We start from the raw sequence: 15,901 nt of genomic DNA, 5'->3' as shown, positions 1-15,901 counted from the left end.
GGCGGGGGTGTGGTGGGGGTGAACGGTCGGGATCTATGGTGGGGAAGGAGGGGTCAGTTTTATGGTCACCTGCTTCACGCATGAATTTCGTGCGTGAAAGGCTCAAAGTGCAATTCGTGCGTGAAACTTATTAATGTGTCTTTTTTTTTTGTACTAATTTGGTTCAACTTTTTTTTTTTGCTACTTAAGTCGCCGATTCGAACTTTTCTATTTATGATGATGGCCCACCCTTTAAAAAAAAAAAAAAAACCCGGATCTAAACTCTGTACCAAAAAGGGGGAAAAGAATTTCACCATTGGAGTAGCTTGGAAATTGAAATCCCATTGGAAAAAAAAAAAAAAAGAGAAATGGTAAGCTTTATTTTCTTTGTAATCCCTTACATTATTGTTAATAACTTAAAATTACATCCCATTTCTGGTTCTTGGTTCAGAAAAATAGCTTCTTTTTCACTGTAATTGTCAGCTATAATGCAGTTATTTCTTTCCCTAATTGGGAAGTAAAAAAGATTCAATTTTGATAAATTGTCTGCTATATCAAGTTAATACCCATCCTAATAGTTGGTGTAATGTGCAACCATTTACTTAATTTGTGTTCCTTTTTCATGGTCAATGTTCATATTTGTACTTTAGTCTTAAACAAAGAAAATGGTAAGTTTCATTTTCTTGGTAATCCCTTACATTGTTGTTAAGAACTTAGAATTACCTTTGATCTCTGGTTCTTGGTTCAGAAAAATTGCTTCTTTTTCATAGTTATTCTCAGCTATAATGTAGTTCTTTCTTTCCTTAATTGGGAAGTAAAAAAGATTCAATTTTGACAAATCTGTATATTTATACTAAGTTTAGTACTCATCATATTAGTGTGTGTATCGGTACTGGGCACCCACTTACTTGAATTTGTGTTCTTGATCATTGTCAATGTGCATATTTGTACTCAAGACTTGAAAAAGTAAATAGTAAGCATCATTTTCTTTGCAATCCTTGACATTGTCATTAAGAACTTAGATTACCTCCCATTTCTGGTTCTTGGTTCAGGAAAATTGCTTCTTTTTCACTGTAATTGTCACCTATACTGGGCATACTGGTAGTTGTAGTATTACTCTTGTAGGCCCTTGTGTTTGATAGTAGCTTGCCATGTCTTGTTATACTGCTTTGGATTGCTTGTTCTTTTTTACTACGTCGTCCTATTATCTTGAGTTGTCATTGCTTATTATTACTGCTTATTGTTACTGATACTTTTTCATCTCTCTTTGAGCCGGGGATCTATCGGAAACAGCCTCCCTACCCGTCAAAAGGTAGGGGTAAGGTCTGCGTACACTTTACCCTCCCCAGACCCCACTTGGTGGGATTTTACTAGGTATGTTGTTGTTGTTGTTAGCTATACTGGAGTTCTTCCCTAATTAGGATTTAGGAAGTAAAAAAGGATTCAATTGTGATAAATATGTATATTTGTACAGTTAATACACGTCATAATAGTGTGTCTAATGGTCCACCAACTTAAATTTGCGTTCTTGTTCACGGTCAATGTGCATATTTGTACTCAAGAGTAAAAAAAGAAATGGTAAGCTTCATTTTCTTTGTAATCCTTTGACATTGTTGTTAAGAACATAGAATTACCTCCCATTTTGGTTCTTGGTTCAGAAAAGTTGCTTCTTTTTCATAGTAATTATCCGTTATAATGGAGTTCTTTCCCTAATGGGGAAGTAAAAAAGATTCAATTTTGATTTTAAAAAAAAAAAACTATGTATTTATACCAAGTTAAAATTCCCACTTACTTAAATTTGTGTTGTTGATCATTGTCAATGTGCATATTTGTACTCAAGACTAAAAAAGGAAAGGGGTCGGCTTCTTTTTCTTTGTAATCCTTGACATTGTTGTTAAGAACATAGAATTACGTCCCATTTCTGGTCCTTGGTTCAGAAAAATTACTTCTTTTTCACAGTAATTGTTAGCTATAATGGAGTTCTTTCCCTAAATGGGAAGTAAAAAAGATTCATTTTGATAAATCTTTGTATTTATGGCAAGTTAATACCCATTCTAATAGTTTGTATAATGGCAATTTGCACCCACTTACTAAAATTTCTGTTCTTGATTACTCGAAGACTAAAAATAGAAATGGGTAAGTTTTTGTTCCTTTGTATTCCTTGATATTATTGTTAAGAACATAGAATTGCCTCCAATTCCTGGTTCTTAGTTAAGAAAAAATGGCTTCTTTTTCACTATAAATTGTCAGCTATAATGTAGTTCTTTCCCTAATTGGGAGGTGAAAAAGATTCAATTTTGATAAATCTATGTTTTTATATCAAGTTAATACCCATCCTAATAGTTGGTGTAGTAGTACTCTGCACCCGCTAACTTAAATTTGTGTGTTTGATGGCCAATGTGCATATTTGTACTCGAGACTAAAAAAAGAGATTTGTAATTTTAAGCGAGTGTAATGGGCTTAAGGCAACAAATGGAAATGTTGCCTCAATTGGGACATATTCAAAGGAATCCTGATAAAGGGATAGAGAATGATCCAAAGATGAAATTACATCATTGTAGTCTACCTATAATTCAGAGGCGAATTCAAGATTTGAAGGGAGTGAATGCAGAACCATACCGACTACTCTTGTGACAATGGGACCAGAAGTAGTATTATTGTGTAAACTTTTGAATTGTTTAGCTATGTATATAGTTCCAGCTGCACTTATCAAACAAATATATAGTTCCAGCTGCATCTGCTGGAAAAAGGGTGGATCTGCCTATCTCAGATGGTGAATAGGACAACCAAAGGAGTTCAATGGTTATTTGCATACAAGAGTCGCTGTAACATATAACACATTGTTTCCACCTTGTTTGGTATTTCTCTGAGGTTTGATTAGTGTTTCAACACTGGTCAGCTGCTATTCTGGATTGGGGTTATTCAGTGAAGTTCGCTGCATGTCTAGTTGCAGTTCTGCACACACAACTTAAGGTCTATGATTGGATTGATAGTCCGATACCAGAACATTTGTGCTACTCAATCCATAGATGAACAAACAGGAGATAACAAAAGGTGTAGATGCGTTGTGTTGGAAGGAGGATATCCACTCTATGTATAAGAAAAACCTGTGTTTAGCTATATGCTACCCTTCATGGGTTTAGATTACTTTCTTTTCATACTCAGGGATCATCTCTGATAGGGTCAGTACATTCTAGTTAATGCATTAGTGGTTAATTGTTCAGTGAGTAGTTTCTTTTATTCATTTTGCCACGCCGGCTAACTGTTTGAGTTAAAGATAACCGACATTCATTTGCTTCACACTCCATGGAAAGGTTGTTGGTTGACTGAGTTTTCAGTTGTAAAAATCTTCTTGACTTAGTTAAAAGCAGTAACTCTTCTTCCATCTGAATCTCATCCTTTCTCTTGTGGATGGATAAAGGATTTTTCCATTTTCAAGCTGTAGTTGAGCTACTCCGACTATTACGTGGTCGATGTATTTAGGTCCATAGAGATCAGAATATTTGACAGTGACAGTCCTATCCATTGGCTAACCACCCATGTTGAACAGCCAGCAGTCCTATCCATTGGCTAACCACCTATGTTGAACAGCCAGTGTCAATATGCAAAGACCTGAGCTCAACTTCCTTCCGCTATAGCTCATAGTCCAATTTTTTGTATTAACGTCAATGAACTTGAGGGCATGCATGTGTGCTGCTTTGATTTGATTGTTGACAAAGACATGCATGTTGCCAGTTGCACTCAATCATGTTACACTAACTTGGCACTGCCGTGGTGATGATGTGGGTGAAGAAACAGTCACAGGAGACGAGACATGTTGCTGCTAGAACAATCATTAGAAACAGAAAAGAAACGTAAGATTATAAACCAAAGAAAACCTTTTGGTGAACTTGGTACGTAACACTTCCTCAGGTGGGTGAATCTATTAGGTCCCTGCTTAGATCATAGTGGCTGTATACCATGTGACAAGATAAAAGAAGAGTGAAAACTCTAACTGAAATGGTTGATCAACATGCAAGAGAACTCCTTCTGAAAACGTTTTGACCTATATGAAGTACGGACTTTTTTTGATCTTGGGTTTCCAAAAGAAAACCTTTGATGCTGTTTTCTGAGTCAAACTGGTCACAGCTAGCTTTGTAGCTTGATGATACAGCTAGATATTGTTAAAAACTGGCAAAAATGCCTTGTGTATATATGAGCTTACTAGATGAGGCGGGGAGTTTTTTTTCTTTCTGATAACTAAGAATCCGTTGTTTCTTTCTTCGTAACTCGGCAGATAATGAGCCTGTCGCTTTATCCTTCTCCACTTACATGAGATAGAGAGTTCAATTGGCTAATTCCATCATAATTTTGCTCTTTCTCTGTTATATGTTGTTTGGTTGCCAATGTAATCCTTATAAAATCTTCAAGGTGTAATGGCTTTTATTTATGGAGCTGTTCTTTTGGTACTTTTGGGAAGCCACCATCCTCCATGTAAAAGCTGAGGTGGTGTTCTTATTAATATTTGCAGAAATTTGTCTCTAGACTTATAAGCAATATTACCTAATATCTGAATGAGAACCAAACCTCAAACTAGGCCCTAGGTGTTAGGCTTGGTCTAAATCATATTGAATGTACTTTAGGAAACCTTGGCTACCACAATAGCCTATCCAACTTGTTGAGGATTTTCAAATTAAATATGCTCAGTTTGCCATTATGTAGTCCAGTACACAGTTAATTAAACATTCCTAGCATGTTTATTTTAAGTCACCTAATTTATCCATTTTGTTTAATTTGACACTCTCCCTGCCACCACCTCCCCAAATGCACAGATATGGCAGAAATATATAAAGAGGATAGGCCAATTTAGAATAATGGTGATTCAAAGAGCTTAAAGTAACAAAGCCTGTCAACTAATTTACCTTGAACTTCCGTGCTATTTGTTACCTTATCTGCTTTGTGCTGTTATTTTAGAGACGCCTCCCTTTCCTCTGTTAAATTCACTTATTTGGTGCTTTGGACAGGAAAAGGAAGCAAAGAAAGAAGGTTTCAGGAAGTATCTGGAGGCCAATGGAGTTCTTGATGCTCTAACCAAAGGTGGTCTCTTAAAACTAAGTTACTGTGGATGCTCGCCTTTGGTTTTTCTTTTTTTACTTTTAAAAGAATTCGATCTCATTTTGTATGTTTTTCCTGTCATGCTAGTTCTTGTGGCACTATACGAGCAGAATGACAAACCTTCTTCAGCGCTTGAGTAAGTATTTCTTAAAAAAGAGCCAAACTGAATCACTTTTCGCCCCATGATACAAGGTGCATGCTGTTTTTGATTTGGACTGTGTCTGTGTGAAAATTGTCTTTAAAAGTAATAGTGGATTGGCTGGAAAACTTATAATGTCATGGTTTCATCTCAAAATTACACATACATATCAATAGGCGCAAAGCTTTTGCTCAAATGTGACGGTGATTTCATGGTTGTGCTGATAATTGTTTTATTGTCTTTCTTTGTTAGAGAAATATTAAATGATCTTTTGGTTTCTGATCTCTCAGATTTGTCCAGCAAAAATTAGGCGGTCCAACGGTGTCTGAATATGAAAAGGTACAAGCTGAGTTGTCGGATCTGCAAATTAGATATGATGAACTTCGGAAAGAGCACCAAGAAAGATGCAGGGAGGTATGACCTGGTTCACTGTTATTTCTTCCGCCCTCTAGAATTGCAGATGATATTTCTTCTTGCGGTCATTTAGTTCTTTCCTTTTTCCTTTATTCTTCCGTTGCACTCTTCTTTTTTTGTTTTAGTATCCTTATGTGCACTTGGATTTGGGGTGAGGGTTGAATTTACCCTTCGTATCAATCTGTCACGCCTCCTTGTGTCTATTGTTTTGGCTATGAAGACAATAGACTTTATCGATTTGAACTCCCAATGAGTGATAATACCATGCAAAGTTTCAGTGTTTTAATTCTTCGTCATGTATCAAACTTGTATATTTTTATTGTTGTTGCAGTTGGAGGAATTGAAACACACAAAAGTAGAAGCATCAGCTAAGGAGCCTGATATGGGAAATCCACCTGATGAAGAACTCAAGAATACAGTTGTAGTAAAGAGTTAAAAATGCTTTCTTTTGAACACTGGAGCTGTTGTATCTCATTTGTTTGGGAGAAGTTTGTTCTCTAATGATGATTTCTTTGTAAATAAGGTATATCAACCCAAAAAAGATTGTCTAAACCTTTTCTTTTTCACTTTATTCTCCGAGAGTTCCTTTGTCCTTTATTTAACAGTTCTCATTTAAAACAGATGTTTTATTGCTTCACGATTGTGTCTTCACAAATATGTTTTGTTGCATATAAGAGACAGTTTAAAAGCACTTGGCTGGAAAGTAAAATAGTAACTACTCGGGGAATCTTAGTAGCTCAATTGGTTGGCTACCTGAACTTTTACCTTGTTGGGTGAAGGTTCGATTCCCCAACTTATAATCCCTCCCCCATTTTCCCCGCCCCTATTCCCAAATAATAATAATAATAATAATTGTCCAACTCCTTGGCACATACAAACTTATTGCACCAACCGTGCCTCGGGTAAGTACAATTGTCCAGGATTATAATAAAGGATTACATATTGACGAGATTATTTAGTGGATATATTTTTATGGATAGAAGTCTAATTCATTGGATTAAAAACAGAATATACAATGTTATAAAATAAAACATGTATTTGATTTAAACTGAATAACTTGGGATAAGCTTTATTTTTAATTTTAACCTTGTTTTCTTTAATAATTATGGAAAAACCTTTGGATAAGGTCAAATGTGACATTTTGTTCTTTTATCCGAAATTTAGTAATCGTGAGATTGTCGTATCACATAGTGTGATATAAAAACATAGAGAGAGGCAATGCATAATTTGAGGAAGACTGAAGGTGGTTGGGAATTGCTTGGAGTCAAATATGGGAGTTAAAATTGAGTTGAAAATTCTTTCTGCAACACATGTATATCACATGGTGATATACACAGTACGTTGTGATATACAAGAGATACACTGGGATATACAGGACATACACATCCCATCTTATCCATGTTCATCTTCTACTTTGAATTGGACCCAAATTTCAATTCAAACCACCTCAATTCTACACAAGATCGCTCCAAAATTGGGACTAGAATAATTGTAATTTTATAAGTTCTAGGGATAATTAATTCCCAAACGCTACATTGTGATTCTAGATTGTTGATATTTCGACAACGTGATCGTTGGAAACAAGTTAGCTATCGTACTGTGAGTGGTCGCTCTTCCTAGCTTGTTTTTTTCTTCTCCCAACTATAGCATGTTTTAAAAAAATATTTTCTTTCACTAAAATGCTTTTTCCCATAGGGGAAAGTAGTAATATGAGTAATATGCTAACGACTGAAGCAGTTGATAATATGAGTTGTAATGACGTCCTAATAATTATTGAATACTCACATTGTATGCATAACAAAATATAGCTAGACACGTGGCACAATGAGAATGGAACACGTGGCAGTTGAAGGCAAAACGTTGCTTAGTCGTTTCACTTAGTCGGAATGAGATAACGCGGAGCAAACCTACCAAGGCAATTGTCTCGAGTCATTAATGAAAGGTTAACATTGTGTGACCGGTCCAGATTCGAAGCAAACACTATGATTTAGAATTAAAGCAGCATTTATTGTCTATTATTACTCATTATTAGAATTTAATCACGGCTTACGTGCTGATGTATTTGTACTATAAAAGGAGCCTAAAGCCCTCAAAAAAGGATCATCAAGTAATAATTATTTACACCCATTCATACTATTCAATCTTTTGCAATTAAGCTAATTACCTTGTCATTCTTTTGTACCGGGTTAACATTAATTTTGCAAGGCCAAAGCATATAATTGTTCCACCAGAGGAAAATTCATCAAAGCATTCTCTCCAAGGATCAACAAAGCCCAGGCTTATTTATTTCATTATTGCTTTTATAATTCTTTACTGATTTATTCATTTGATTTCTCTAGTCATTATTAGCCTTTTATTCACTATTTATAACAAATCAATTCACATATCCTTTAAACCACAAATAAATTTAAGCGTACTATTTTTAGGGGTAAATAGTTTGGTGCCCACCGTGGGGCTAAGGATAATAGTGATATTGTTTTGTTGCTCTAATTACTTTACTTATCACTTTTTTTTAATGTCTGTTACTAGGTAGTTTTTAGAAATGACAAACACTGGAAATCAAGCTGATAGAGTATTGAACAATGTTGATGCACAATGTCACACCCTAATCTTGCTAGGGTGTGATGGGCACCCGACCCTTACGTAGGGCCGAGTGAACCCTCTGACTCTTATTACACACATGATCTCTTTGGACTCTTATATCAAATAAAATGAAATACATAGTAAGACTTTCAGAGACTTTCTTTTCATCGTGCTCAAATCAAACAAAATCCGTAATCATAATTTATAACAAAACACAAAATGACACATCAGCTGACGGAGCCGCTTACAAGACTGACATCCTATACCCACGACTCTGTCTGCAAAGTCTCTAACTTTGAACAAGACATCATAGCATAATACTCTGACCCGGCAACACTCCAGGGGCAAATGAAGCTTGCCAAATTCGCTGGAACATCCTCTATAATGGCTTCTATTCATCTGGGTGTACCTGCGCGGCATGAAACGCAGCCTCCGAAGAAAGGGGGTCAGTACGGAATATGTACCGAGCATGTAAGGCAAGAATCACAGTAAAAGAATCATAACTGATATAAGGGGTGCAAAAACATATACAATGTCCAGAATACCAAAACTCTTGCCTTTAAAGCATTGATCATGCATATCATTATCGCATAGCGTACCCGGCCAGTTATGGGACTCGATGGATAAAATCATGTCATCATACTTTCATATCATCATACATGCATATGCATATACATATATATATACCGTACCCGGCCCTCTAGTGAGGGACTCGGTGAATGAAATCATATCGTACCCGGCCCATTCAGGGACTCGGTGGATAAAATCATGCATGTGAACATCATATATCATATACATACTGTACCCGGCCCTCTAGTGAGGGACTCGGTGAATCAAATCATCATATGCCCTCCCGGCCGCCATAACACATCATCATCTCATCATATCATCATATACATATACCGTACCCGGCCCTCTAATGAGGGACTCGGTGAACAATGCAGTGGAGTGCGCACGATAACATACCCGGCCCGGGACTCGGTGAAAGATACATTGAGGCATGCACGAGCAGAGTAGTGAGAAACCATATGCATATAAAACAAATTTCAAGACTCGATAGATAGGTACGCAAATCGACACTTGAGGATCATAAACACGTTTCGAGTCAATCCGAGTTAGTATGAAAAAGTTATGGATGTTTTAGTACAGAACCTTCTACGAACGTTTCAGAAGCCATTTTTAGAAAATCAAAGCAACAATCATGTTAGGTACCTTTCGAATATCGTTATGGATCAAATCAAATAGAGCTTTTGGAACCATATGTACGTATCAAAGTATATCAAAGACTCAATGGAATAATCAAACGTGCTATCATTTGAAAATCAAGACATTAGTCATATCAATTATCTCTCGACTGCCATTCGGAAACATATCAAATAGATCTTCGGACATCATAGATACGCATCAAAACCATATGAAATAGCTTATGGAAGTCAAGAATATTAGCCATCCTAGTGGCTCTAAGAATAGGAATTTCTTTGAAATCATACATATACGTCATCTGCTCGTTTCATAAGGATCATGCCAAAAGAAAGAAAGGGTAAGCCTTACATACCTTGCCCGCTTCCTAAGCTAATCCGAACTTAAGTCTTTGGCTTTCGCAAGATCTACAACAATATTAATAGATACCAACATTAGCTATAGATACTTAGAAGTCCAATCCTAAACTAGCACTTCATTTACAGAAATTTCGGCAGCATTTCCCCTGTAAATACAACCAACCCCGAGAATCCAACTCAACAACCAACAATATCAACAACAATACCAATAATATTAACATCATTTCCAATACCGACGTATGCCATAAAACAGCCCGCACACTGTTTTCTAAATTTCTCAACCAACCAAATTTGCGATATAGCTATTTCATAATTTTATTTCCGCAAAGACGTCGAAGTTAATACCAATAACATCAATACTTACATCCTACAAGATAAATACATAAATATACATTTTATCCAAAATTCTCCTCACGCCTCAAACCATAATCCAACCACACCGATAAACGAATTTATCACACTATTTTCTCCGTTCTAGTTCGTTAAAACTCTAAATAAACTTGCTAGCAATGAAAAGGAACCTTAATATTACCTCAAGTGTGCAGCCACCACGTCCACCCTCTTCTTTTTGGTTGATTTTTAGTTCAAATTGAAGACAACGCGACGTACAACACTTTTCTCTTCATGAGCTTCGGGATTCGGGGCTCAGATTTCGATCAAAATTGGTTTTTCTTCTCCAAGACTCTTTTTCTCTCTCTCTCCAGAATTTTCTAGGTGTTTTGGTCTGAAAAATGAGGAGAAAGGGCTGAAATCTCATTTAAATAGGCATGGGTCATGGGCCTAACCCGGTTGGGCCCGGATTGGGCCTAGCCCACTGACCTTTCTGCCTTAAAAAGTCCATATCTCCTTATCCCGACGTCACCTGTGGACCCACGACCTATGGTTGGAAATATAATTCAATTATCTACAACTTTAATTCTGGGAGCTTTCCCAAATTCCCAAACACTGATGGGGTTATGGCCTCCCGAAGTCAGATCACCCAAAAACGTAACTTAAAAATATTTGTTTGGAGGGTTTCCACTTTGATTTGGCTCATGGGTTCTTCTTGAGTTGTGTTTAACTTCACATATGTGGTTCATATAACTTGTCACGTGTTCCAAAAAAAAAATCTCGATGTGTGGGCCCCACCTCCGCTTACGACTAATCCGACGTGCAAAAATACGAAATATAATACTATCAATGTGAGTTTAAATTATGTAGTAACAACGTGATTGTCAATGTCTGGAGAAGCACGTGTCACACTCAGGCTCTGAAATGCAGGGTATAACATCAAGAACGAGATCAGACAATAGGAGAAGTCAGGGCGAGGAATCATTAAGCCCAAATTTCCCTCCTGTGGATCCATGCATACGAGAAATGATCAAACTCCTAATGATGAACGCGAAGAAGAAGTGGCGGCTGCAAATTCAGGGTTTGCAAAGGTCCTGGACCTGCTGGAAAAGCAGCAAAAGGCTATTGCTGATTGCAAGAAGGAAGAAATAATGCTGGAACAAATTTACCCAATACGAATGCTGAGCACGGAGAAAGCAGCAGTGAAACCCAAGGTGACAAAACTACGCCGGACATCATGCAATACTTGGAATCCCTTTCCAATCGGCTAGAAAAGAATGAGAAAGAATTAAACAATCGATTGGATCGGAGCGAAAAAGAGTTTAAGGCATTCAATTCCCGAATAGACCAGATTCCAGGAGCCCCGCCGGTACTAAAGGGATCGGATTAAAAAAGATATGCGCAGTTGTCGTACCCACCAAGCGCAACGCCTAAATTAATTCCGAAGAGGTTTAAAATGCCGGATCTACCTAAATATGATGGGACCACAGATCCTTAAGAGAATGTGACTGCATACATATGTGCATTTACAGGGAATGATATGCAGCCGGACGAGATTGAATCCATTTTACTCAAGAAGTTTGGTGAAACATTGTCCAAAGGGGCAATAACTTGGTATTCATTGCTTCCGGAGCATTCGATTCATTCTTTCGAAATATTTGCAGATGCTTTTATCAAAGCACATGCTAGAGCAAAGAAGGTGTCAGCAAGGAAAACAGATATCTTCAAGATTGCTCAGGGCGATGTTGAGTTGCTATGCAAGTTTGTGATAAGGTTCCAAAAGGAACGAATGCTGTTGCCAGCTAGCTGTTCCTGATGAATGGGCAACAGAGGCATTTGCCAAGGGATTAAACCCTAGAAGTTTGAGCGCCTCATTGAAATTAAAATAAAACCTACTTGAATTTTCCGCTACAACATAGGCGGATGTTTGATATGCTCAAATTACACCTATAAGTGGCGTAAAACGGTTGTTGTCAAATATAATAACCCAAACAAGGTTGGGGTCGAATCTCACAGGGAATATGGAGAGAAAAGGGTACGAATTGTATGCGATACTAGTCTTTAAAGGCTTTAATCCTATTCCGAATAGTTTGAAATATTTGTTGTGTAAAGTAAACGAATACTTTGACTTGAATTGTAATTAATGCGAGAGAGATACTAAGGTTGTGTTCCCAGCTTTGATTAGATATTATGCTTCAGGTTTCAATGTGATATACTTCTAATGGTTGTTCTAAGAGTATGCACTCGATCTCTTAAGGACTTCCTAATGTTTCCCAACAGTTAGGCCGTATTTCCTCTTTATGATTTTTCTAAATGCGAAAGAGTTGAAATCGAAGAGTGAAAAATAATGCCAATTAGACTTGTTCTTATTCCTAAGTTAGTCTATTAAACGAGGGTTAACGCCCCGAGTCATTGTTATTCAATCTTACCAATGCTAACTCTCTTTCCCAAGAAAAGTTAGTATAATGGCTTAGGCTAATGCTTGCAATCATTATCCAATCCTAAAACACAAAGATTGAATAAATACCAACAATCATTATGCATATATCAATAGTAGAAATCCATTCACATAATACCCATCATGGGATCCACAACCTTAGAACTAAAATTAGCTACTCATCATTTTGTTTAACAAAGAAAGCTTAAAAGATAACATAATGTACTTACAATAGTAATACAATGTGGAATGAGGGTGAAATTGATGCCTTAAATGCTCCAACAACTTCACAAATATCAAAGGCTTAAAGTTAATGCTCCCAAAAGAACTGGATAAATGCTAAATACCTAACTTTAAGTATTTATAGGGCCAAAAATCGCGCCACAGTTCTGGACAAAAACACCCGTCGCGGCATCGTTACGGACCGTAACACAGGTCACGGTCCGTCCTTCGGTTCCGTCCTTTGTCAGCTTGATATTAGGTCAACCGTTACGGCTTCTTTCGACGGACCGTAACATAGGTTACGGTCTGTATCTTCCAGCGGATCATGGCTTCAGTCTTCAGTGGCCAATGCGTTACGCCATGACGTTACGCCCCGTAACCTGCGTTACGGACCGTTTTTCTGGGCGTAACATGTGACAATAATTAGGCTTCTTACTGGAAATTCTCTTTAGATTACGGTACACGTTACGGCCCGTAACATGAGTTACGGACCGTCCTTTTGAGCGGCATGTATCTGGATCTTCCTCTTAGGTTACGGATCACATTACGGTCCGTAACTCGAGTTACGGACCGTCCTTTTGCTCCAAGTTGTCCGTTTTTCAGCAATTCTCATCATTTTTGTTCCTTAGTTAACCAACCCTACAAAACATCAAAATAACATAAGAAACGATGTAAAAACACTTAAAAATAAGCAACACTTCTAGTGAAAAGACATAAAATGTGCCGAAATTCACGGCACATCAACACCCCCAACTTAAGCTTTTGCTTGTCCTCAAGCAACTACAACGAGACTCACTACTAACACACGACATCTAGCAAAATAAGAATGCCTACGGTGGTTTTGGCATGTATTTTTAGCGCAGACTCTTCAATCCAAGAAAAATATTGGGCTCTTAGCTACGTCCTATTTGTGATACAAGACGCACATTTTAGAACAATTGCAATTCACTATGCAACCTTAATTAATGACACAATCATAGTATGGGAGTGTCTATGCACATGAACTTCACTTTCCGGAAAGCCAATTAATTCGCAATCTACAATCTTTACGCCCTCACATAGATCAAAGAATGTCCCAACACACATATTTACAAAATAAATGGGACAAGAGACTAAAGAGACAGAAGGACACTCACACTCACAAAGAAATTTGCATACCATACTTGCACATACCATAGGCTTGCCTTTATTTTCAATGCCTTCAACTTTGAACAGTTCGATTGTGATCACATTAGGACTTTTGCGGCTTGTAATGTTGGCTTAGGGACGGGTAGGAAAAATATTTGGATAGTGGTGACTCACCCTCCTTGACACTACACTTTGACTTCATTCACCTTTCTTCCTTTTATTGTTGACCCTACAGCTCCGGCGTGGATTTATTTAGGACTTATAAATAAATAATATATATACATATATATTTTTAATTTTACCAACCACACCGAATCATGCTCCGCAATACTCATGATCACCCCCAACAGGCTTTTGGCCTCATTTTCCGTATCTTTCACTTATCACCCCCAACTTAGGCTTTTAACCTCATTTTCTACATCTTTCGCTTATCACTCCCAACTTAGGCTTTTAGCCTCTTTTGTCATTTTTTAGTGTCAAGGATGGACTTGGTGCCAAATGGGTTTATTCACAGAGGAGATGGAGGTTAGTTAACAACTAATCAAAGAAAAAGTTTATAGGCTCAAAACGGGAGACTAGGGATCATTTTCTGTACAGGCTAGGCTCATTTAAGATAAACAGGCTCTGGAGTCAATACAAAGAAAGCCTAAGATCACTTCACAATCAAACCCTCCTTAGAATTCATGCACGACCAACCGGGCAAGTTCTAGATTACAAGCATTATACACAAATGGAAACTAAGAACTCACAACACAATGGCATAATGATTGTTTAAATACTCTGACTTGACTTCCATTTGAAGATTTGACACACATGGACACCCTTTATTTGCAATGTCATTAAAATAACCATACATGTCAATATCAACAACTCATTCTTGATGTACATCACAAATTATTTTTCGGAGGGATATCATTGACTTGTAAAACACTTTTATATATGCCAGAAAACACGGACCACCACCACTTAAGTCATCCTTACTTTACTTTAACTAAACAGCCTAAACATGCCAGGTTCAACATAAAATAACACCTCTCGGGAAAAGAACACATGGCAACGAACAACCGAGGAGGGTCCTAAACATATACTTAATATCACAATTTAAAACAAAAATAATACCAACAAAAAAAACAATATCCGATACCAAAACAATACTAATAATACCAATAATTACCCTACACCCCCAACTTAGAAACATGCATTGCCCTCAAGGAATCTATATAATCCATCAATAGAATGCAGGGCCACCCTGGAGCGCACTAGGTGCTTGGATCTGCTGCAGCATCATGAGGTTGAATAACCTCAGAGGTAGGGGCAATGATGGTGTGTTCAGTCGGGGTCACCGTATCAGGCTTGTCAACACTAGTAGTCCCAGTCTCAGTCTCAGTTTGTGGAGCAGAAGTAGGGTGAGCCGGCTGCATGGGATGGGCTGAGCTAGAAGTCGCTCCAGTGGTGTCAGAACTCAACCGGGACTTATGTCGGATCTTCTTCAATGTTCGTCGCTCCTCCTCCTCATTCTATAGGCGCATGGCATCAAACGGGTCAAGACTCTTGAGAATGGGATCAAGGTTTTCATCATTTAGCGCGACTCTCTTGCGCTTCCCTTTAGCCGAAGAGTGGGTATCCTCTTCCAACTCCTTCTCATGCTCCTCATCGACCGTTTCCTCAATCTCATCATCCCCAAGTAAACTCACAACCGACTGATACAAGCTCTGTACCAGCTCTGTGAGTACTTTCAAAATCTGGTCCGTCACAGCAGCCACTTCCTGTGCCTTCAATTTCTGCACATCATCCTTTAGTGTCCGCAACTCACTCCGAACGGTCCCCAATTCCATAGCAGGGTGTCTCTTAGTCAGCTTCGTCATTCTGTTCTCAATGCCATCTATTCGAGAGTGGATCTGTAGGTGGTCATCAGCCATATGCTCTTTTATCGGCCTTAAAGCTGCATCAATAGCCTTTTTTGTGTACAACTTCAGCTCTGTCATGATCTGATTGACCTGCCTGTCTGTTCTATCT

The 15,901-nt window shown here is 37.8% G+C and overlaps 1 protein-coding gene across 2 annotated transcripts; it reads left to right on the top strand.

Moving 5' to 3' along the window:
* The first annotated feature begins 221 nt into the window (after positions 1-221).
* On the top strand, positions 222-6,197 carry LOC132615597 (uncharacterized). Of its 2 annotated transcripts, none has more exons than XM_060330208.1 (5): positions 222-350; positions 4,983-5,055; positions 5,161-5,209; positions 5,503-5,626; positions 5,958-6,197. In XM_060330208.1, exons 1-5 carry the CDS (start codon positions 348-350, stop codon positions 6,060-6,062), a joined length of 354 nt encoding a protein of 117 aa, XP_060186191.1. In that variant the 5' UTR covers positions 222-347; the 3' UTR covers positions 6,063-6,197. The 2 variants fall into 2 exon arrangements, with proteins under 2 accessions (XP_060186191.1, XP_060186192.1); XM_060330209.1 differs by lacking the exon at positions 222-350 and adding an exon at positions 624-647.
* The last annotated feature ends 9,704 nt before the right edge of the window (positions 6,198-15,901 follow it).

This window comes from Lycium barbarum, chromosome 10 (genome assembly GCF_019175385.1).
Source record: "Lycium barbarum isolate Lr01 chromosome 10, ASM1917538v2, whole genome shotgun sequence".
NCBI lineage: Eukaryota > Viridiplantae > Streptophyta > Magnoliopsida > Solanales > Solanaceae > Lycium > Lycium barbarum.
This window is presented reverse-complemented; position numbering and strand designations above follow the sequence as displayed.

Excerpts from the sequence above, each read along its gene's own strand:
- LOC132615597 (XM_060330208.1), top strand. Across the intron at positions 5,056-5,160 it reads TCTTGATGCTCTAACCAAAG|TTCTTGTGGCACTATACGAG; the intron begins GTGGTCTCTTAA and ends CTGTCATGCTAG. Across the intron at positions 5,210-5,502 it reads AAACCTTCTTCAGCGCTTGA|ATTTGTCCAGCAAAAATTAG; the intron begins GTAAGTATTTCT and ends CTGATCTCTCAG.